This window comes from Bos taurus, chromosome X (assembly GCF_002263795.3).
Source record: "Bos taurus isolate L1 Dominette 01449 registration number 42190680 breed Hereford chromosome X, ARS-UCD2.0, whole genome shotgun sequence".
In the NCBI taxonomy this organism is placed as follows: domain Eukaryota; kingdom Metazoa; phylum Chordata; class Mammalia; order Artiodactyla; family Bovidae; genus Bos; species Bos taurus.
In genome coordinates, this window is record NC_037357.1 from 79,839,562 (window position 1) to 79,863,763 (window position 24,202).

The 24,202-nt window shown below is 36.1% G+C and overlaps 1 protein-coding gene across 2 annotated transcripts in view; it reads left to right on the forward strand.

Moving 5' to 3' along the window:
• TEX11 (testis expressed 11) overlaps positions 1-24,202 on the forward strand; it is a 203,971-nt gene that overhangs the window by 111,876 nt on the left and 67,893 nt on the right. For both annotated transcript variants that reach the window (XM_002700044.5, XM_024988612.1), the window contains exons 17-19: positions 7,047-7,149; positions 18,192-18,316; positions 24,080-24,165. In XM_002700044.5, coding sequence (XP_002700090.2) covers positions 7,047-7,149; positions 18,192-18,316; positions 24,080-24,165 — 314 coding nt within the window. The remainder of the gene's footprint in view (positions 1-7,046; positions 7,150-18,191; positions 18,317-24,079; positions 24,166-24,202) is intronic.

A 24,202-nucleotide genomic window follows, 5' to 3' on the forward strand; every position in this document is an offset into this window, starting at 1 on the left:
GTCCATGATTCTATAAATTGCTCTTTTGAATATCACTAGTGACCTTTTAAAAAACTTCTTTACCATACCATGTGGCATGTGGGATTTTGGTTCCCTGACCAGGGATCAAACCTGCATCCCCTGCATTGGAAGCACAGTCTTAACCACTGGACTGCCAGGGAAGTCCCACTAATGACCTTTTAATGATAAAGTATAATGATTTTTTCTCAGTCCTTCTTGTTTTCTGGTCTTTCTAGCACAAAAGAATATAATACTGTCAACTACTTTTTCCCTTCTAGAAACTTTCTCCTTGGCTTCTATAACATACTCTTTTTCATTGAAGTATAATTGATTTACAATGTTGTTAGTTTCTGATTTACAGCAAAGTTATTCAGATATATATATACACACATATGTATTTTCATATTCTTTTCCATTATTGTTTATTATAAGATACTGAATATAGTTCCCTGTACTGTACGGTAGGGCCTTGTTGTTTGTTTTATATATAGTATTTTGTGTTTGCTAATCCCAAACTCCTATTCTATCCTTCCTCTACCCTCTTTCCTCTTTGGTAACCGTAAGTTTGTTTTCTCTGTGTGATATACTCTCTTAATCCTGTGCTCTGACTCTTCCTTTTCTATTTATGTTACCAGCAGTCTCTTCCCAAATGTTGGATGAGGGCAGGTTCTATGTTTATCTCATTGTCCATTTTATCCTTAACACTGCATGAACATTCTGGGTACATGATAAGTTTTCAGTAAACATTTTAAAATTTATTTTCTTGGTGTTTTATAAGTTTTCAGTAAACATTTGTTGAATTTATTCTTTTATTTCAGTTGTACACTATGCCCTCAGTAATCCCTCAGCTGCTTTCTTAGCTTCAGCTCTCCATTCCCACATCTATATCTCTAACCTTGATCTTTCTCACAGCCCACTTCTACCTTTTTACTGTCCTTGGGTATATACATCTATCTAAGACTGAAATATCACATTCATGGACTCTTTCTTCTCCCTCTATATTTAGTCATGTTCCACATCTGGTCACTTTTACCTCTGCATTACTTTTGCCAACTGTCTCGTCTTCCATCTTTACCTTACTATCCTAGTCCAAGCCTTCATTACCTCTAAGACAATTGGAATAATCTTATAAATTATTATTATATCTTGCTAAAAATTTTCACTGGCTCACTATAAATAAAGACCAAATTCCTTAGACTTAAGGTCCTCCGTAATCTTTAAATAAAATAATCCTATTTTATTTCCTGTACACATGTACTATGTTTGTCCCCAACTGAAGTACCTGCTGCTTCCTAACCATACTACATGTTTTTCTGCCTCTGTAACTTTTCCCATGCTTATGTATTGCAAATTACCTCTTCTGTATATCCCTACCTTTTGAAATAACTTTTTCAAAGCCTGGATTACAATGACAGTCTTAGCTTCCTAAGGAAATTTCTGAGTCTTGGTCTTCCTCTAAGATTTTGTTACACATCTGTTTTTACCTAGGTACTTATGTTATGTCTTCTCTTCTAGTTATCTGTATACCTGTTTTGTGTGTGTGCTCAGTCATGTCTGACTCTTTGCAACTCCATGGACTGTAGCCTTCCAGGCTCCTCTGTCCATGGAATTTCCCAGGCAAGAATACTGGAGTGGGTTGCCATCTCTTCCTCCAGGAAATATTCCTGACCCAGGGATCAAACCCACGTCTCCTGCATTACAGACAGATTCTTTACCCTGAAGCACAGGGAAGCCCTATACCTATCTTAGCTCCCTATTAAATTGATACCTCCTCTAAGATAGGGCTATGTCTTTATTTTGTCTGATATCTAGCATAGAGCCTATTGCATAGTAAACACTCATTATATTAAAAAAATAGTCATAGAGACTCCATAAATGCTTGTCAGTTTCCCTGATATAGGAATTCTATTTGTTCATGCTATTTGTGTCCTTCCTACTGTGGATAATTGGAAATTAAAAGTAACCAAATATGTGAATGTCTTGGATTATCAGAAGTGAATGAGGTTATGTTATTTTAAAAATCATCCCATTATTCCTTTCTCTAGCTCAGTTCCTTTCTTTTGACATGAAACATTGAGTCATAGATCATAAATCAATTTGAATGGGTTAAAGAGGTTGGAGAATCTATTTTCTGAACTCTTAGTAGGTTATGTTACAGATTCATCAGTTCATGTATTTGGTGACATCACTCTGAGATAACAATGCTAAATATAGGTAGTTTCTTTAGTTTATTTTTCTAACTTGTAGAAATGTAAATTTTTAATCACCATTATCTATTCAGTATCTCCAGTACATTTTGTGAGGCAATATTAAACTCTGTAGTTTCATAGACATCAAATCTGTCTTTGGGAAATTTGTAGCACCTTAAGCCCAATACCCTAATTTTTTTTTTATTTTCGAAGGTGTTAAAGTGTTTGGCTTGTGAAAGTCATAGACTTGAATGGACAGACTTTATATGGGAGAAATGAGCTGGGGTTACAAGTATAGGAGTAATTTATTGCAACTTGATATAATGGAATTTACTGCAAATCATAATAAAACTTTAATATTTGTTAAGAGAAGGATAATGGATTCTTTTGGTGATAGTTTATAAGTTAATAGTCATACACAATTGAGTACTCTTTAACTCAGTACAAAAATTCCATCCTCAGCTTGTATCTGCAGTTTAGATACATGAATGTCATTGTATCACTATAGATTGATAAAACTAAAGCATAATCTCAAAGCGCAGTATGGTCATAAGACTTACAACAGCCCCAAGATGAGACTCTTTATAGAATATTTATAAGACCTAAAATGCAACCAACCATGTCTCATGTGTTGGTTTTATATTGGTTCTGTTTGCTATATGAAATACCAAAAATCATGCCTTTCCATTATAGGAGTGAAAATGAGCTTGTAATCAGCAGAAGTAAACGAATAACATTCACTAGATGGCACTGTGGCCTCTGTTAGTACAATAATAACTTATCAGTGATTTTGAAGCAATTTTGTGATTCTTTGGCAGGTATAGCTTTCCCCACAAACGTTTCTGTATGGATGTAAAAGAAAGTTAGCACTTAAGTAACCCTGAGGTAAAGATTAATGTTTACTCATTCTTGGTACAGCCATAATGTAAAAACACTATAATTTAGGTTTTAAGTCAACAAATATTTATTGAAATCTAATCTATGCCTGATAGGCTTCCCAGGTGACACAGTGGTAAAGAATTTACCTGCAATGCAGGAGATGCAAGAGACCCAAGTTCAGTCCCAGAATTCGGAAGATCCCCTGGAGTAGGCAGTGGCAACCCACTCCAGTATTCATGCCTGGATAGTCCCATGAACGAGGAACCTGGTGGGCTACAGTACATAGGGTCACAAAGAGTCAGACACTACTGAGTGATTGACTGAGTGTGCACGCGTGTGCGTGTGCGTGCGCGCGCACACACACACACAATCTATATTGCCTCGTACAAAGAATGTTCAAGTACTGCATAGTTGCACTCATTTCACATGCTAGCAAGGTTATGCTCAACATCCTTCAAGCTAGGTTTCAATAGTATGGGAATGGAGATCTTCAAGATGTACAAACTGGATTTAGAAAAGGCAGAGGAATCAGAGATCAAATTGCCAACATCCATTGGATCATAGAAAAAGCAAGGGAATTCCAGAAAAACATGGACTTCTCCTTCATTAACTACACTAAAGCCTTTGACTGTGTGGATCACAATAAACTGGAAAATTCTTAGAGAGATGAGAATACCAGACTACCTTACCTGCCTCTGGAGAAACCCATATGCAGATCAAGAAGCAACTGTTAGAACTGAACATGGAACAACAGACTCATTCAAAATTGGGAGTGGAGTATGTCAAGGCTGTGTATTGTCACCCTGTTTATTTAACTTATATGCAGAGTACCTCATGTGAAATGCTAGGCTGGATGAAGCTCAAGCTGGGATCAAGATTGATGGGAGAAATGTAATAATCTCAGATATGCTGATTACACCACCCTAATGGCCGAAAGTGAAGAGGAACTAAAGAGCCTCTTGATGAGGTTGAAAGAGGAGAATGAAAAAGCAGTCTGAAAACTCAATGTTCAAAAAACTACCCTGTACTTCACCATTTCCTGGAACTTGCTCAAAACTCATGTCCATTGAGTCGGTGATGCCATCCAACTATCTCATCCTCTGTCATCCCCTTCTCCTGCCCTCAATTTTCCCCAGCATCAGGGTCTTTTCAAATGAGTCAGCTCTTCGCATCAGGTAGCCAAAGTATTGGAGTTTCAGCTTCAACATCAGTGCTTCCAATGAACACCCAGGACTGATCTCCTTTAGGATGGGATGGTTGGATCTCCTTGCAGTCCAAGGGACTCTAAAGAGTCTTCTCCAACACCACAGTTCAAAAGCATCAATTCTTTGGTGCTCAGCTTTCTTCACAGTCCAGCTCTCACATCCATACATGACTACTGGAAAAACCATAGCTTTGACTAGACAGACATTTGTTGATAAAGTAATATCTCTGCTTTTTAATATTCTGTCTTGGTTGGTCATAACTTTTCTTCCAAGGAGCAAGCGTCTTTTACTTTCATGGCTGCAGTCAACATCTGCGGTGATTTTGGAGCCCCCCAAAATAAAGTCTGTCACTGTTTCCACTATTTTCCCCATCTATTTGCCATTAACTGATGGGACCAGATGCCATGATCTTAGTTTTCTGAATGCTGAGTTTTAAGCCAACTTTTTCACTCTCCTCCTTCACCTTCATCAAGAGGCTCTTTAGTTCTTTCACTTTCTGCCATAAGGGTGGTGTCATCTGCATCTCTGAGGTTATTTGATGTTTCTCCCGGCAATCTTGATTCCAGCTTGTGCTTCCTTCAGCCCAGCGTTTCTCATGATGTACTCTGCATAGAAGTTAAATAAGCAGGATGACAGTATCCAGCCTTGACATACTCCTTTCCCTATCTGGAGCCAGTCTGTTGTTCCATGTCCAGTTCTAACTGTTGCTTCCTGACCTGCATACAGATTTCTCAGGAGGCAGGTAATGTGGTCTGGTATTCCTATCTCTTTCAGAATTTTCCAGAGTTTGTTGTGGTCCATACAGTCAAAGGCTTTGGCATAGTCAACAAAGCAGAAGTAGATGTTTTTCTGTAATTCTCTTGCTTTTTTGATGATCCAACGGATGTTGGCAATTTGATCACTGGTTCCTCTGCCTTTTCTAAAACCAGCTTGAACATCTGGAAGTTCACGGTTCACATACTGTTGAAGCCTGGCTTGGAGAATTTTGAGCATTACTTTACTAGCGTGTGAGATGAGTGCAATTGTGCAGTAGTTTGAGTATTCTTTGGCATTGCTTTTCTTTGGGATTGGAATGAAAACTGACCTTTTCCAGTCCTGTGGGCACTGCTGAGTTTTCCAAATTTGCTGGCATATTGAGTGCAGCACTTTACAGCAACATCTTTTAGAATTTGAAGTAGCTTAACTGGAATTTTGCATCATCTTTTAGAATTTGAAGTTGCTTAACTGGAATTACATCACCTCCACTAGCTTTGTTCACAGTGATGCTTCCTAAGGCCCACTTGATTTCGCATCTAGGTGGGCCTAGATGGGTGTCTGGCTCTAGATGGGTGATCACAACATCATGATTATCTGGGTCATGAAGATCTTTTTTGTACAGTTATTCTGTGTATTCTTGCCACCTCTTCTTAATATCTTCTGCTTCTGTTAGGTCCCTACCATTTCTGTCCTTTATTGAGCCCATCTTTGCATGAAATGTTCCCTTGGTATCTCTGATTTTCTTGAAGAGATCTCTAGTCTTTCCCATTCTATTGTTTTCCTCTGTTTCTTTGCACTGATCCCTGAGGAAGGCTTTCTTATCTCTCCTTACTATTCTTTGGAACTCTGCATTCAAATGGGTATAGCTTTCCTTCTTTGCCTTTCACTTCTCTTCTATTCATAGCTATTTGTAAGGCTTCCTCAGACAATCGTTTTGCCTTTTGGCATTTCTTTTCCTTGGGGATGGTCACAAACCTCCATCCATGGTTCTTCAGGCACTCTGTCTATCACATCTAATCTTTTGAATCTATTCGTCACTTCCACTGTATAATCATAAGGGATTTGATTTAGGTCATACCTGAATTGTCTAGTGGTTTTCCCTACTTTCTTCAATTTACATCTGAATTTGGCAGTAAGGAATTCATGGTCTGTGCCACAGTCAGCTCCATGTTTGATATCAATGAAAGATAAATTCGTAGCTTGATATCTTTTGGCCTCCCATATAATATGATTTGGGGCTGTAGATACATGAAAGAGTCTCTTCATATTATACCTTAGGGATTGGTTCTCCCTACCCTGTTTTGTTTCATTCTTCTCAGAACCAAGGTAACTTTTTTTGTAGTCTCCTGAGAATGTGGATAAAAGTGAGTTTACTTCTGATTTACCTTTAGCCTAAGAGTATGGTCCCTTGAGTTTTGATGTCTATTTTCCTGAGCTAGTTTTGCTAAATTAAAGTTAGCATTTGCCTAGGTTTACAAATGCCCACCAGAAAAAGAAAGTCGCTGGACTTCTCTCATGGTCCAGTGGTTAAGACTCCATTTTTCCAATGCAGGGATGCGGGTTTGATCCCTAGTTGGCGAACTAAGATCCCGCATGCTGCACAGCATGGCCAATAGATGAATAAATAAATTTTTTCAATGGCTTTAAATCTCCATTTACTTCTTTGGGACCTCACTTTTCCTTAGATATTTCTTGGTAATTGCTTTACTAGTCAGTTGCTTTTGGAATTAAAAAAAAATGTCATGCAATGTTTTTGCTTGTTTTAAGTAGGTTTGACATATAAAATGTGTTTTGTTGGTTTGACATATATAATATGCCCTGTTTTCAGGAGCAGAATTCTTGATTTCTATTGCATTGTGATAGAACAGTTCTTTAAAGATTTTTCTTATGTTCATGACTTTTCATTATGAGTGTCCCTAAGCCAATGTGACTATATTGATAGTATTAGTATGGTAAGATCTTCCTTATATGTTTTATGAAAACACACTAATATTCCTTTTTTTTTTTTTTTCCCCAGGCTAAAGATGCGGTTATCAAAGCTGCACAACGTGATCCTAGAAACATTTTCACTCAGTTTTATATATTCAAGATTTCAATCGTGGAAGGCAACTCTGGCAGAGGTATAAATGTTATATTGTCTATTAACACAAAGAATAATCATCTTTGACCATAAAAGAAAAAAGTAGTCTTTAAGACAATGGAGTTGGGTATATGTATGTATGTATATGTGTATGTGTGTATATATGTATATATATGTGTGTGTATATATATATATATATATATATATATATATATATATATATGGTAGCTTCCTTATGTAAAGATGATACAACCATACAACAAGAAACTATGGAAGGTTGCATAAAAATAAAAGCAAAAGGTCTACCTACTGAAGGAATAGGAACTAGGCAGATGTCGGATAAGAATTAGGGGGAAGTCTTGTCACTGTAGACTTTTTTATACTTTGTCATTTGAAACAGCCTATTAAAAATTAACCTTAAAAAGCTGGGGGCAGGGAGAAATTATAATTCAGTCAGTTAAGAATTTGTCTTTAGAGAATGGAAGTCTCCAGGATACCTTTTAATTGTTTTCACTTAGCCTTGGAGGTTATCAGTGAGATATTTGGCCCTGAAAATGGAATTTCTCTCCACAAAGTTGACAGTGTTAAAATTGCTAACATGAACCTTATCCCATTAGTGCTTTGTCCTTTCTGTTAAGTTAAGCATAGTTTCCTTGCTAGGTGTCTGCACACATGGGTATCTTGACTTGGTTATCGGTTTCCATATGCTGTGATATTATTCCTGCTCAACTCTGGATGACTGAGCAAATCCTGGAGCAATGTGAACTCCAGACTGGTTGCCCTTTGTTAAGGGTACAAGGAGAGAAACTGAGAAACTTGAGTTAATGGGTTCAAACAGAATTTATACTAATCCAGTTAAGCAGCTATTTATGAATACTACTGTATGTGCTGGAGAAGGCGATGGCAGCCCACTCCAGTACTCTTGCCTGGAGAATCCCATGGATGGAGGAGCCTGGTAGGCTGCAGTCCATGGGGTCGCGAAGAGTCAGACACAACTGAGCGACTTCCCTTTCACTTTTCACTTTCATGCATTGGAGAAGGAAATGGCAACCCACTCCAGTGTTCTTGCCTTGAGAATCCCAGGGACAGGGGAGACTTGCAGTGGACTTCATTATTCACTCTAAGAAAAAGATATTTTTTCTTTGAAAAAGAAGTGTTCTAGGGTAGTAAAGTATACCTGTATATTAATTAAGGAATAACAAATTGCAATCAGCTCTTTATCAAGGTTAATATTGCTTTCAATGTCTGTTTTTAAGGTTTTTATTAGAGACTTCTGGGCATTTATTTTTCTTGATATATTATGCTGAAGTATAGAAGCACTTGAAACTTTTGTCAGCAGAAGTAGCAAAAAAATAACCCCACAAAACCAGATTTCCAGTTAAACTTTTTCTTTTAACATTCTATTAAAATTATTTTACTTTTTAAGCATAACATAAGCTCAGTCTTTTTATTTCTTCCCCATTTATCTGTGATCATTTTTAGTCATACATACTTACTGAAAATACATACAATAAAATTTATTATTGCCTAGTGTAGGATTTTATGAGATTTATTTATATTAGTAACTGACATGAGTGTATGACATGACAAATTGACAATTGCATACACTCATGTAACCAGCACCACAATCATGATATAGAAGAAAAAATTAACTTCATGCCCCTTTGTTGTCTCTCCTTCCCACTACTTCTAGCCATTCCTACTAATCTCATTTCTCTCTATAATTGTACCTTTTCCAGAATATCATATAAATGAATTCATATAATATGAAGCTTTTTTTCTTTCACTTAGTATAATGCATTTGAAACTCATTCATACTGTTGTGTGTGCCTTTGAAACTCATTCATACTGATATAGTTTGTTCTTTTTTTATTCATGTAGTATTTCATAAGTATGAATGAATTTTATACATTATACATTTGCAATTTATACATTTACCAGTTGAAGGATATTCAAATATTTTTCAGTGTTGATGATTATGAATAAAGGTGTGATAAACATCTATTTACAGATTTTGTGCAATGACAAGATTTCACTTCTCTAGGGTAAATATTGAGGGATATGTTTGCTGGGTCATATGATAAGTATATGTTTGTTAGAAACTTGCCAAGCTCTTTTCTAAAATGGCTCTACAGTTTTATGCTCTAACTAGCTATATGTTAAAGTTCCAGTTGATCTGCATCCTTATAAGCACTTGGAATTGTCCACTGGAAAATTTAGTCATTCTAATTAGCAGGTTGAGATATCATGATAAGGTTATAATTAGTGTTTCCACAATATCTAATATTTGACATCCATACATCTTGTTTGATGGAGTGTTTGTACAAATCTTTTGCCCAGTTTTATATAAGGAGCTTTTATATTCTTATTGAATTTTGAGAGTTCTTTATATATTTTAAATACAAGTTATTTATCAGATATGTGTTTTATAAATTTTTTCTTTTTATTTTCTTAGTGTATTTCATGACAAGTTTGATGAAGTCTAATTTATATTTTTTCTTCTTTTATGGATCTTTTTGGTATTGTAACTAAGAAATCTTTACTTAATCCATAATCACAAAAAGTTTTCCCTATGTTTTCTTCAAGAAATTTTGTGGTTTTAGGTTTAAAGTTTATGGTTAGTTCTGTGATCCATTTTGCATTTTTTTGACTTAAGGTATGGATTGAAGTTCCTTTATTGGCACATGGCTACCTAATTATTCCAATTTCATTTATTTATAAGTTCTGTCCTTTCCCAACTGAATTTCCTTTGCACCTTTAATGAAAATCAGCTGTGTATGGGTCCCTTTCTCGACTCTTCATTGTGTTCCACCGATCTATTTATCTTTACACCATTCCCACACTGTCTTGATTAATGTAACTATATAGTAAATTTGAAATCAGGTGGTATTGGTCCTCCAACTTTATTCTTCTCATTCAAATTGTTTAGGTTAAGTCTTTGTACATCTCTGTGAATTTTAGAATCAGTTTTTTCAATTTCTACAAAAGTAAATATTGATTGAGATTCCATTGAATGTAGATATACATCAGTATGGAGAGAATCAACATCTTCCAATCTGTGAAATGGAGTTATATACCTCCATTTGTTTAGCTCTTTAATTTCTCTCAGAGATCTTTTCTATCTTTTATCATATCAGTCTTACTCATCTTTTGTCAGATTTATCCTTAAGTATACTGTATATTTTATGCTATTTCAAATGGCATTTTTTAAAAATCTTGGAGTTTGATTGTTCATTGCTAGTATGTAGAAATACAAATGATTTTTGTATATTGATCTTGTATCCTAAAGATTTCTAAATTCACTTATTGCTTTCAGTAGCTTCCTTGTAGATGTAATGTTATCTACAAATAAAGACAATTTTACTACTTTCTGCCCAATCTGGGTGCAGTTTTTTTCATGTGTTATTGTACTTGTTAGAATCTCTAGCACAGTGTTGAGTAAAATTGGTAAAGAGCAGATATCCTTGACTTTTTCCTGATTTTAGAGGGAAACCATCCAATTTTCAATCATTAAGTATGATGTTAGCTATAGGTTTTTCATAGATACTTTTCATCAGATTGAGGAAGTTCCCTTCTGTTTCCAGTTTCCTAGATGTTTTTAATCAGAAATGGATGTTGAATTTGGTCATGATTTTTTTTACATCTATTGAAATTATCAAGTTAAAAAATTTTATTGGAGTATACTTTAATAGTAATTAAACTAAAGTATTAATGCAATATTGTATTAGTTTCAGGTGTACAACCAAGATAGTCTGTTATACATATACATATGTTGACTCTTTCTTAGATTCTTTACCAATATAGGCCATTTCAGAGTATTGAGTAGAGTTTCCTGTTCTATACAGTAGGTCTCTATTAGTTATTGCTTTTATATACAGTAGTGTGTATATGTCAGTACCAATCTTTTGTCTCTCCTTCCCCTTACACCCTAGTAGTCATAAGTTTCTTTTCTACATCTGTAACTCTGTTATTTTGCAGATAAGTTCACCTGTACCCTTTTTAAATTTTTTGTACCCTTTTTTTAGATTCCATATATAGGTGTTATCATATTTGTCTTTCCCTGTCTGGCTTTCTTCACTCAGTATGACAATCCCTAGGTCCATCCGTGTTGCTGCAAGTGGCATTATTTCACTCTTTTTAGTGGCTGAGTAATATTCCGTCATATATTTATACCACATCTTCTTTATCCATTACTCTGTAGATGGGCATTTAGGTCACTTCCATGTCCTGAGTATTGTAAATAATGGTGCAGTGAATGGTCATGTATCTTTTTGAATTACGGTTTTCTCTGGAGAGATACCCAGGAGTGGGATTGCTGGATTATATTGTAGCTCTGTTTTTAATTTTTTAAGGAGCCTCCATACTGTTCTCCATAGTGTCTATACTAGTTTACATTCCCACCAACACTGCAGGAAGATTCCCTTTTCTCCACGGCCTCTCCAACATTTATTGTTTATAAATTTTTTGATGATGGCCCTTCTAACTGGTATGAGGTGCTATCTCATTGTAGTTTTGATATGCATTTCTTTAATAATTAATGATGTTGAGCATCTTTTCATATGCTTTTTGGCCATCTGTATGTCTTCTTTGAAGAAATATCTGTTTAGATCTTCGCCTACTCTTTGATTGGGTTGTTTTTTGACGTTGAGCTTCATGAGCTGTTTGTGTATTTTTGGAAAGATTAATCCATACTGGCACAAAAACAAATACAGATCAATGGAACAGGATAGAAATTCCAGAGATAAACCCACACACCTAATCTGTTGCAAAGGAGGCAAGAATATACAATGGAGAAAAGACAGTCTCTTAAATAAGTGATGCTGAGAAAACTGGGCAGCTCCATATAAAAGAATGAAATTAGAACACTCCCTAACACCATCCGCAAAACTAAACTCAAAATGGATTAAAGACCTAAATGTATGAGGCCAGATACTATAAAACTATTAGAGGAAAATGTAAGCAGGACACTCCGTGACGCAAATCACAGCAAGATCTTTCTCAATCTACATCCTTGAGTAATGAAAATAAAAGCAAAAATTAACAAATGGGACCGAATCAAACGTAAAAGCTTTTGCACAGTAAAGGAAACCATAACCAAAATGAAAAGTCAACCCTCAGAATGGAAGAAAATATTTGCAAACAAAATGATCAGTTTTTTGACGTTTTTTGTATGGTCAGTTATATTGATTTTCCAACTGTTGAACCAATGCTGCCTTCCTGGAATAAGCTCCACTTGGTCTTGATGTGTTCTTTTTTAAATATAATGTTAGATTGGATTTGCTAATAGTTTGTTTAAGAATATTTGTGGCTGTGTCCATGGTCACAGATATTGGCCTCTGGTTTTCTTTTCCTGTTAGGGTAATGCTTATTGCATAGAATGAATTGGAAAATACACTTCCTTTTTACATCTTCTAGTAGAGTTTTTGTTGCTCAGTTGGTGTTATTTTTTTGTTAAATGTTTGGTAGAGTTCACCAGTGAAGTCATCTGGGGCTGGAATTTTTTTTATGAGAAGGCTTTTAATTATAAACTCAATTTCTTTAATAGATAATAGAATTCTTCAGGTTATCTATTATTTCCTGAGCTTTGGTAGTTTATGTCTTTGAAGAAATTTTGTTTCATCTAAGTTGTTGCAATTATTGGCCTAAAATCATTCATTATGTCATTCATATTATCCTTTTAACATCTGTAAATTCTAAAATGATGTCATATTTCTCATTCTTGATATCTGTAATTAGCATCTTCTCTCTTTTCCTGTCAGTGGCTGTAAGCTGATCAGTTTTATTGACCTCAAAGAACTAGCTTTTGGTTTCATTAATTTTTCTCTATTTTTTCTGTTTTCTGTTTCATTTATTAATTTTCTGATCTTTATCACTTCCGTTCTTCTACTTACTTTGAGTTTCATTGGCTATTTCTTTTCTAGTTTCCAAAGGTTGAAAGCTGAGGTTATTGATTTAGACCTTTATTCTGGTCTAATATAAACAGTTAATGCTATAAATTACCTTCTAAGTGCTGCCTTAGTGACAATCCACAAATTTTTATATATTGTGTTTTCATTTTAATTCAGTTATATTTTTCAATGTGACTTGACTCCAGTGAAAACCCATGGATTGTTTAGAAGTATGCTATTTATTTTACAAACATTTGTAGATTTCCAGAGAATTTTTTTCAGATAACTTTTTTATTAATTTAATTTCTGTTTCAGTCTATGATCATAAGTTTGTATGAATCCTTTTAAATATGCTAAGGCTTGTTGTATGGACTAGAGTATTGTCTTTCTTGATAAATGTTCCCTGTATACCTGAGTGGAATGTGTATTTTGCTGATGTAAGGTCAAGTGTTCTATAAATGTCAATCAGGTCAGATAGATTAATACTGTTAAATATCCTATTTATAAATATTCTAAATATCCTAAATATAAATATTTTCTGTCTACCTGTCCTGTCAATTATTTGAGAGCCTTCATTGAAAACTTTGACTATAATTATGGATTTGTTCATTTCTCCTTGGAGTTCTGTAAGTTTTTCCTTCTGGTACTAGGTGCATAAACATTCAGGATTGTTATGTCATCATAATAAATTGATTCCTTTATCATCATGAAATAACCTTCTGGCACTAACTCTTTGCTCTGAAATCTGTTTTGTCCATTATTTTTTAAATTAGTTTTTATTGGAGTATAGTTGTTTTAAAGTACTATGTTAGTTTCTACTGTACTGCAAAGTGAATCAGCTATACATATACACATATCCCCTCCTTTTTGTATTTCCTTTGCATTTAGGTCACCACAGAGCACTGAGTAGAGTTCCCTGAGCTATACAATAGCGTCTCATTGCTTATCTATTGTATACATAGTATCAATAGTGTATGTATGTCAATCCCAAGTTAGATCATTGAAAAAGCAAAAGAGCTACAGAAAAACATCTACTTCTGCTTTATTGACTATGCCAAAGCCTTTGACTGTGTGGACCACAACAAACTCTGGAAAATTCTGAAAGAGATAGGAATACCAGACCACATTACCTGCCTCCTGAGAAATCTGTATGCAGGTCAGGAAGCAACAGTTAGAACTGGACATGGAACAACAGACTGGCTCCAGATAGGGAAAGGAGTATGTCAAGGCTGGATATTGTCACCCTGCTTATTTAACTTATGCAGAGTACATCTTGAGAAACACTGGGCTGGATGAAGCACAAGCTGGAAGCAAGATTGCTGGGAGAAATATCAATAACCTCAGATATGTAGATGACACCACCCTTATGGCAGAAAGCAAAGAAGAACTGAAGAGCCTCTTGATGAAAGTGAAAGAAGAGAGTGAAAAAGTTGGCTTAAAACTCAGCATTCAGAAAACTAAGATCATGGCATCTGGTCCCATCAATTAATGGCAAATAGATGGGGAAACAGTGGAAACAGTGACAGACTTTATTTTGGGGGGCTCCAAAATCACCGCAGATGTTGACTGCAGCCATGAAAGTAAAAGACGCTTGCTCCTAGGAAGAAAAGTTATGACCAACCTAGATAGAATATTAAAAAGCAGAGACATTACTTTGCCAACAAAGGTCCATCTAGTCAAGGCTATGGTCATGTATGGATGTGAGAGTTGGACCTTAAAGAAAGCTGAGTCCCGAAGAATCGATGCTTTTGATCTGTGGTGTTGGAGAAGACTCTTGAGAGTCCCTTGGACTGCAAGGAGATCCAACCAGTCCATCCTAAAGTAAATCAGTCTTGAATATTCATTGGAAGGACTGATGATGAAGCTGAAACTCCAATACTTTGACCACCTGATACAAAGAACTGACTCATTTGAAAAGACCCTGTTGCTGAGAAAGAGTGAAGGCGGGAGGAGAAGGGGACGACAGAGGATAGATAGTTGGATGGCATCACCAACTTAATGGACATGAGTTTGAGTAAACTCTGGGAGTTGGTGATGGACAGGAAGGCCTGGAGTGCTGTAGTCCATGGTGTCACAAAGAGTCAGACATGACTGAGCGACTGAACTGAACTGTCAATCCCAATTTCTCACTTCATACAACCCCCCACTTTGCTACCTTGGTGTTTATTTTTTTGTTCTCTGCATCTCTGTCTCTACTTCTGTTTTGCAAATAAGATCATCTATATAATTTTTCTAGATTCCACATATATTCAGTAATATGCAATTGTTTTTCTGAATTACTTCACTAATATGACAGTCTCTAGGTCCATCCACATCTCTACAAATGACCCAATTTCATTCTTTTTTATGGCTGACTAATATTTGATAGTCTGTATATACCAAATCTCTTTATCCATTCCTCTGTTGATGGACATTTAGGTTGCTTCCATGTCCTGACTGTTGTAAATTGTGCTGCAGGGGTGCATGTATCCTTTTGAATTATGATTTTCTCTGGGTATGTGCCCAGTAGTGGAATTGCTGGGTCATATGATAGTTTTTAGTTTTTTAAGGAACCTCCATACTGTTCTCCATAGTGGCTGTGTCAATTTGCATTCCTACCAGCAATGCAAGAGGATTCCCCTTTCTCAAGAGGCAGGTTGGGTGGTCTGGTATTCCCATCTCTTTCAGAATTTTCCACAGTTTATTGTGATCCACACAGTCAAAGGCTTTGGCATAGTCAATAAAGCAGAAATAGATATTTTTCTGGAATTCTCTTGCTTTTTTGATGATCCAGTGGATGTTGGCAATTTGATCTCTGGTTCCTCTGCCTTTTCTAAATCCAGCTTGAACATCTGGAAGTTCACAGTTAACATATTATGGAAGTCTGACTTGGAGAATTTTGAGCATTACTTTGCTAGCGAGTGAGATGAGTGCAGTTCTGTTCTTTTAAGTTTAATTAGGTCCTATTTGTTCTTTTTTTTTTTAATTCTAGGAAGTGGTTCAAAAAAGACCCTACTGTGAATTATGTCAATGAGTGTTCTGCTTATGTTTTCCTCTAAGAGGTTTATAGTGTCTAGTCTTACATTTAGGTCTTTAATCCATTTTTAGTTTATTTCTGTGCATGGTATTAGGAAGTATTCTATTTCATTCTTTTACACATAGCTGTCCAGTTTTCCCAGCACCACTTATTGAAGAGGCTATCTTTTCTCCACTGTATATTCTTGCTTCCTTTATCACAGATTAGGTGACCATAAGTGCATGGATTTATCTCTGGACTTGCTGTCTTGTTCCATTGCTGTACATTTCTGTTTTGTGACAGTACCATACTGTCTTGATGACTGTAGCTTTGTAACATAATCTGACATCAGGGAATCTGATCTCTCCAGCTTCAGTTTTCATTCTCAAGATTGCGTTGGATATTCAGGGTCTTTTCTGTTTCCATACAAACTGTAAAATTTTCCTACCTAGTCCTGTGGAAAATGTTGTAATTTGATAGCGATTGCATTGAATCTGTAGATTGCTTTGGGTAGTATAGTCATTTTCACAATATTGATTCTTCTGATCAAAGAACATAATATATCTCTTTTATCTGTTTGTATCATCTTTGATTTCTTTCAGCAATATCTTACAGTTTTCTGTGTACAGGTCTTTTGCTTCCTTAGGTAGATTTATTCTTAGGTTATTTTATTCTTTTTGTTGCAATGGTAAATGGGATTGTTTCCTTAATTTCTCTTTCTGATCTTTCATTGTTAGTGTTTAGGAATGCAAGAGATTTCTCTGTGTTAATTTTGTATCATGCAGCTTTACTAAATTCATTGATTTGCGCTAGTAGTTTTCTGGTGGTATATTTAGGGTTTTCTGTGTATAGTATCAGGTCATCTGCAAACAGTGAACGTTTTACTTCTGTTCCAGTTTGTACTTCTTTTATTTGTTTGTTCTCTGATTGCTGTATCTAGGACTTCCGTGACTATGTTGAATAATAGTGGTGAGATTGTACACCTTTGTCTTGTTCCTGATCTTAGAGGAAATCTTTTTAGTTTTTCACTATTGAGAATAATGTTTGCTGTGGGTTTGTTGTATATACCCTTTATTATGTTGTGGTAGGTTCCCTCTATGCCCACTTTCTGGAGAATTTTTATCATAAATTGGTATTGAATTTTGATGAAAGCTTTTTCTTCATCTATTGTGGTGATCATATGGTTTTTATTCTTCAGTTTGTTAATATGGTGTATCACATTGATTGATTTGCATATATTTAAGAATCCTTGCCTCCCAGGGATAAATCCCACTTGATCGTGGTGTATGATCCTTATAGTGTGTTGTCACATTTGGTTTGCTAGTACTTTGTTGAGAACTTTTGAATTTATGTTTACCTGTTTTGTGTGATATTAATATAACCACTCCGGTTTTCTTTTGATAACCTCTGCCAGAGTGTATATTATCCTATCATTGTCTTTTAACCAGTTTTGGCTTTATTTTTAAAGTATGTTTTTTGTTAGTTGTGTATAGCTAAAAGTCGCTTTCTTTAATTCAGTCTGTCTCTGTCTTTTAAATGGATCCTCTAGACCATTTATATTTTAACGTGATTGTTGATATGGCTAGGTTTAAATTTAACATCTTGTTATTTGTCTTCTGTTTGTCTTTTCTGGTCTTTGTTGCCATTTTTCTTTTTTCTGCTTTCTTTTTTTTTCTGCTTTCTTTTGGGTTAATTCAATGTTTTATCATTATGTTTATCTCATTCTTTGGCTTATTAGCTATAACTTTTTCTTTTGTTATTTTAGTTGTTACTTAAGGTCTATAGTACATATATTTAACTTACCATGGTCTACCTTTAAGGCATATAATGAAATGTAATATAATTTTTTTTACTCTGTTCTGTATTATATGTACCAAATTATATTTATCCCATTCATTATTGATTAAATTTAGAATATTTTACTCTTATAAAAAATTGTTGTGTGAATATATTTGTATGTTTTTATTCACTTTTGCAGGTATATCCATGGAATAAATTCAAAGAGGTGAACTGCTCAGTTGGGCATTTTTCTGACTTTCAAGTCTTCCTTAACAGTTTAGCTATTTAGGTGACTTTTGAAAATTAATAAGATATTAGTGCTCTTAAAATGAATTCCAAAGTCATTGTGGTGTAATAACCATAGATAGCTATTATCTTTGATAAGAGTATCTCATGTTTAATTGTCTCCTTGTTTTTCAGCTTTGCAGGCAATTTTCAGTTTGGAGTATTTATTAACGACTGAAGAGCAAAATGAGAATAATGTATCTACAAAGAGAACTTCAGGTGTCATGCTTTTCTGTTTGGCTGCCCAGTTTGCTTTAGAGGTAATTCTTATGTAGCCACTTATGAGATTTTTACCTCTTTTCCATTTTCAGAGACTATTATGATGGAATCATCATCAGTTAGGCACAGGAGAGGTTTTTCTTTACCATCTATTTTGCCTCATTATTTTCACACCAAATTTGGTTGTAGAATTGTTTTATTTCTCTTCATCTTTTTATAATTTAAAGTAAATAAAACAAAGTGAAGTTAGATATTTGTTCTTAAAACAATAGGAAAATACACATAGCAAAACATTAACTTTTAATAGAAACTTGAGATTTAAAATGCTCTACTATGCAAAAAAAAATATTTATTTGGAGACGTGTCTATCTCCTTGGTTTGCAAAAAAAAAGTTTGAACCTTAATGGACCTTTCTAGTTGATAACCAAAAAACAACTTTAGTTTGGAAGCAATAATAACTTGTACCTCCTTTTTTATTGGCAAAATTCTGGTCTTAGTAATACATAGGATTAGGAAAAGCATTTTAACAACTGTCAAGTATATTATCAACAATATACAATCTGGCCACAGTTGTCTCTTCTACTTTATCTCATATTACTCCCCTGTATCATCATCATAGTGATATAAGCCACTTAGGCACAGGGTCTAGAATAGCAGACACATAAGACTTCTATAACTCCAAGCACATTCAGTGTTTCTCAAACAGGCCAATCACATTCCTTTTTCCCTGTCTTATTGACACCATTCTATTTTTTAAGAAATGTTCTTATTTAAATGTTACCTTAAGATTTTTTTCCACTGTACAGATTTCCCAAATCAATTCTAGTTCTCAGTGCTCTCCTCCTACTCTGAATTGCAGTCATTTTTAATGTGTATACTACTTATTTGGTCTATATTTTATATACTGTCTTATATTGCTAATGCATGGATTGTCTGTCCAACTTGACTTACAAGATCCTTGAGTGTTGAGATCCTTTAATGGACCAGAACCTGGTGGTCTGGAGTTGATGATAAGAAAGTAAAAGAGAGAGAGAGGCTGATATTCCCTGGTTTACGCAGAAAACCAGTGAAGTCCTTGACACAGGGCTTGTGTTGCTCACGAAGGCACTGGGCGCCCTCTCCAGGGGGTGAAGGCACAGTGCGCCTTCTTGAGAGGGTCTTAGAAGCCTGGGCAGGAGAGTGAGCATGAGAGTTTCTGTGCTCCAGAGAATTAGCCAGAGAGAGAGAGAAAGACACGGGGACCCAAGCTCTGATGGAGCAAAGGTGTTTTATTCAACATAGTGTGGGTATATATAGTGTCTTACAAGGTAGCTTTGTTCAGCAAAGATAAAGATCAAAAGTCTAGACTTACAAACTATGAAGGAAACATAAGGCAATCTATATCAAAGAGAGAGGGTTGTAAATAATCACTTTTACCTTATGGTTCATAAAAAGGAAGAGGGTCGTAAATAGTTACTTATTATTGTATGGAAAAACTAACGAAGGAAATGCATGCATTCCTCAGCCCTGGGAGCGGTTTGCCACCCCTCTTAATTCCTGAATATTTGGGAATTAATAAGGAACAGAAGATTCATGACAGATCCAAAACAGCACACAGGAAGCCTCCTGTTAAATGCTTCCTGACACTTGAGGACTGTATTTCTGGTACCCAGTCCAGTATCTTGCTCAAAGTAATAGCTGAATATAGTTTTGAATGATATGTGTTTTGATGTTAATGAATAGGATAATAAAACTCCTGGAAGAGGAAAAATATTTGGCAGATGTGGATACAGGATGTGTTTGTGCAGAAAATGAGAAAAAAATCTGTAATGGGGAACCCAAAAACAAATATATTTTTAAAGGAAGGTTTATACAGTTATATCTGATGGAAAGCAGAAGAAAGGTGGTGGAAGAATTATGGAACTATATTTCTGAAAAGCAAATAATTGTAATAGAAGAGAAAGAATTGGGGGGAAGAAACCCAAAGTAGTTTGAATTAGAAGATGGAAGGAAGTATGGATGAGCCAAGCCCAGGAAATTGAATATATTTCTACAAAAGAACAAGGATGGAATCCAGTCTTCACTTAGTGTATTGCAAAAGGCATTTCAAGTGCTAATGAGACTGTCATTCATTCAGCAGATATTTATTGAGTAGCTACTATGTGCCTACCATTGTTCTGGGCTCTTGGTATAAATAAGTAAACAAAACATTGATATGCCTTCTTGGAGCTAACATTCAAGCAGGAGGAAAGAAAATATTAATAAGCATAATAAATAAGAAATGACATAATATGTTAGAAGTTGATAGCAATATAGAAAAAATAGAGCAGTCTTAATAGAGCAGATCAGGGATGGGGATGGGCTGAAATGGGTGTGAGTTATTTTTTTCAAATAGAGTGATGAGGATAGGTCTCATCAAGAAGATGACATTGTATGAAGACTTGAAATTGGTGAGGGAGTTAGCCCTGTAGATGGGGAAGTGAAGAGGAGCAGTATTCCAGGCAGAGGTAACACCAATTCAAAGTCTGTAAGGTAGGAACCAGGAGTAGCAAGGAAGCCAGTATGGCTAGAGTGAATAAAGGGTGGGATTAATGAGAGATCAAGTCAGAGAGGTAATAGAGAGTCTGGATTATATAGATCCTTATAGACTAGTGAAAGTACTTTGACTTTTACTCTGAATGACATTGGAGTGTCGTGACATGATTTGACTTTTATTTAACAGAAATACTCTTGGGTGTTATACTGAGACTAGGCCAGAAAAGAAGAGCCAAGGTGGAAGCAAGGATACCTAATAGGAAATTTTTAAAGTAATCTAGAGAAAAGATTAAGGTGACTCAGATAAGGGAGATAACAGTGGAGGTAAATGATAAGAGAATTTGCTGACAGATGAAGGGTATAAGAGAAAGAGACTGGGTCATCAAAAAGAGTTGCCATCAACTGAACTAGGAGAAGCTGCAAATAGAGCAGAGTTGGGAGGACAGTTAGGAGTGCAATTTGGACATGATGCATTTGAGATGTCTGTTAGACTATCCAAATGGAGATCCGAGTAGTCAGTTGATACAGCTCTGGAGTTCTGAAAGAGGTCGGGGCTGAAGAGAAAGGTTTACTGCTGCTGCTGCTAAGTTACTTCAGTCATGTCCGACTGTGCAACCCCATAGATGGCAGCCCACCAGGCTCCCCCATCCCTGGGATTCTCCAGGCAAGAACACTGGAGTGGGTTGCCATTTCCTTCTCCAATGCATGAAAGTGAAAAGTGAAAGTAAAGTTGCTCAGTCGTGTCTGACCCTTAGCATGGACTGCAGCCTAGCAGGCTCCTCCATCCATGGGATTTTCCAGGCAAGAGTACTGGAGTGGGGTGCCATTGCCTTCTCCGAATATATAGATGATATATAAAGCTATTAGACTGGGATACCATCACCAAGGAAGGGAGTATAAATGAAATAGAGAAGATGACCAGAGACTGAGCCTGGAGCTCTCAAATATTAATGGTTTGCAGAAAAGCAGAGGAACCAGTAACTGTTCAGAGGAACTGTGGTATTAGAGAAGATTCTTGAGAGTCCCTTGGACTGCAGGTAGATCCAACCAGTCCATCCTAAAGGAAGTCAGTCTTGAATATTCATTGGAAGGACTGATGTTGAAGCTGAAGCTCCAGTACTTTGGCCACCTGATGCGAAGAACTGACTAATTTGAAAAGACTCTGATGCTGGGAAAGATTGAAGGCAGGAGGAGAAGGGGATGACAGAGGATGAGATGGTTGGATGGCATCACTGACTCAATGGACATGAGTTTGGGTAAACTCCAGGAGTTGGTGATGGACAGGGAGGCCTGGCGTGCTACAGTCCATGGGGTCACAAAGAGTCGGACACTACTGAGTGACTGAACTGAACTGAGAGGAACCAATAAAAGGGTAATTAATGAAAGAGAACAACCCATGAGGTAGGAGAAAACAAGGATGGTGTGGTGTCTTAGAAGGCAGCTGTGTTTCAAGGAGGAAAGAGTGATTATGTTGATTGTTGCTGATATGTCAAATACCATGAGGACTGAGAATTGACCATTGGAATTTATAATATGTTGGTCGTTGGTGAGTTTGACGAGCAGTTTGGGTCGAGGTAGGACAAATGCCTGATTACAGTAGGCTCAAGAGAGAATTGAAGGAAAGAAATTGTATGCAATAAGTATAGTCAATTCTGTAGAAACATTTACTACAAAGGGAAGAAAGGAAGTTGGGCAAGAAAAATAAAAGAAGTTGGGTAGTAGTTGGTGAGAGAAGTAGGATAAAGAGGCTTGTTTATTTGCTTGAAATGGGATGAATGAGAATGCTTATATACTGATAGGAATGACCCAGTTAGAGAACAAAAGTTGGCAATGTTACAAAAATGAAAGTTGTTAGACTAATGTCATTAAACAGTAATGGACACAAGTGTGTAATTTTGGGGATTGGCTCTAGGAAGAAAAGCTGGCTTAAAACTCAGCATTCAAAAAAAATAAGATTATGGCATCCAGTCCCATCACTTCATGATGGATAGAAGGGGAAAATGTAGAAATAGTGACAGATTTTATTTTCTTGGGCTCCAAAGAAACTGTGGATGCTAACTGCAGCCATGAAATTAAAAGACACTTTCTCTTTGGAAGAAAAGCTACGACAAACCTAGATTGTGTATTAAAAAGCAGAGACATCACTTTTCCAATGAAGGTCTATATAGTCAAAGCTGTGGTTTTTCCAGTAGTCATGTATGCTTCACTTTTCTCAATGAAGTGGTAAACAAGGTCATCACCCGAGAGTAAGAATAGGAGAGGAGGTGTTGGAGACTTGAGAAAAGAGGACAAGATGTCAACTAATCATCCAGAAAATCAGAAAAGTGAATGGCAAGGGTATGTGGTATGCTTGCCTTGTAGCAGTAAGGTCCATTTGATGAAATTTTAAAATAAATAGTTGTATAGGTTTTTATCTGGCTAGTTTCAGCTGCATGGATACAGGCACAAAAGTGACTAGAAAGTTGAATTTAACCAGGCTTGGGTTTGCTGACATGACTTAGTGACTGAACAACAACAACATACTTTTGCCAGATGAACACAACGAAGCAAAAGAGGGGCGGGAAAATCAAGAAAGAAGGAAATGGTTATAATGAATCCCCATGGAATTTAAACTAGATACAGAGGAGGACTTCAAAGAGATTAGGAATGGTGAAATGTTAGTAGTGTCAGTGTATTGGTGATCTTAATGCAGTGGAAGAATTGCTGGAGTGATAAAAGGAGTGAATTAGAAAGGTTTGTTGTTTATAGTCAAAAAAGAGTTGTATCCAACTCTTGCCACCCCATGGACTGTAGCCCACCAGGTTCCTCTCACCATGGAACTTCCCAGGCAAGAATACTGGAGTGGGATCATCCTGACCCAGGGATCAATCCTGTGTCTCCTGCGTTGGCAGGTGGATTTTTTTACCACTGAGCCATTTGGGAAACCCTTATGTGGATTAGGGTGCTGGAAATGAGGGTGATCTCAGAGTCTGGGGTTCTTTTGGTTACTGCTGATAAACAGGAATAAAGAGCACAGTAAGATTAGTCCTAGTGGAGTTAAGGCAGTGTTGGCAAGGCTATGAGTGTTTGTGGATAGAGAGGAGTGGCTTTCTGGGGCCAATATGAACCTGTTTAGTAAAAAGTTTTTCAGTGAGTAATCCTTCTACCATCTTGCAGCAACTCTTAGTTTGAGAATGCAAACAGACAAGTTTAGATTTTTTTTTCTTGTCCTTAATGGGCAGGAATATAGACAGTATTTTATAAGTATCATTTTGAAATGTAATTTAACATATCATATTTATCCTTTTTAGAATGGCCAACAAGTCGTAGCAGTAAAAGCTTTGGAAAATTTAGCTAAATATTCGGAAGAGCCGCCACAAGTTCTTACAGCTTTAAAGTAAGTAATCCACATCCTGTGGATGTAAAAGCATTTC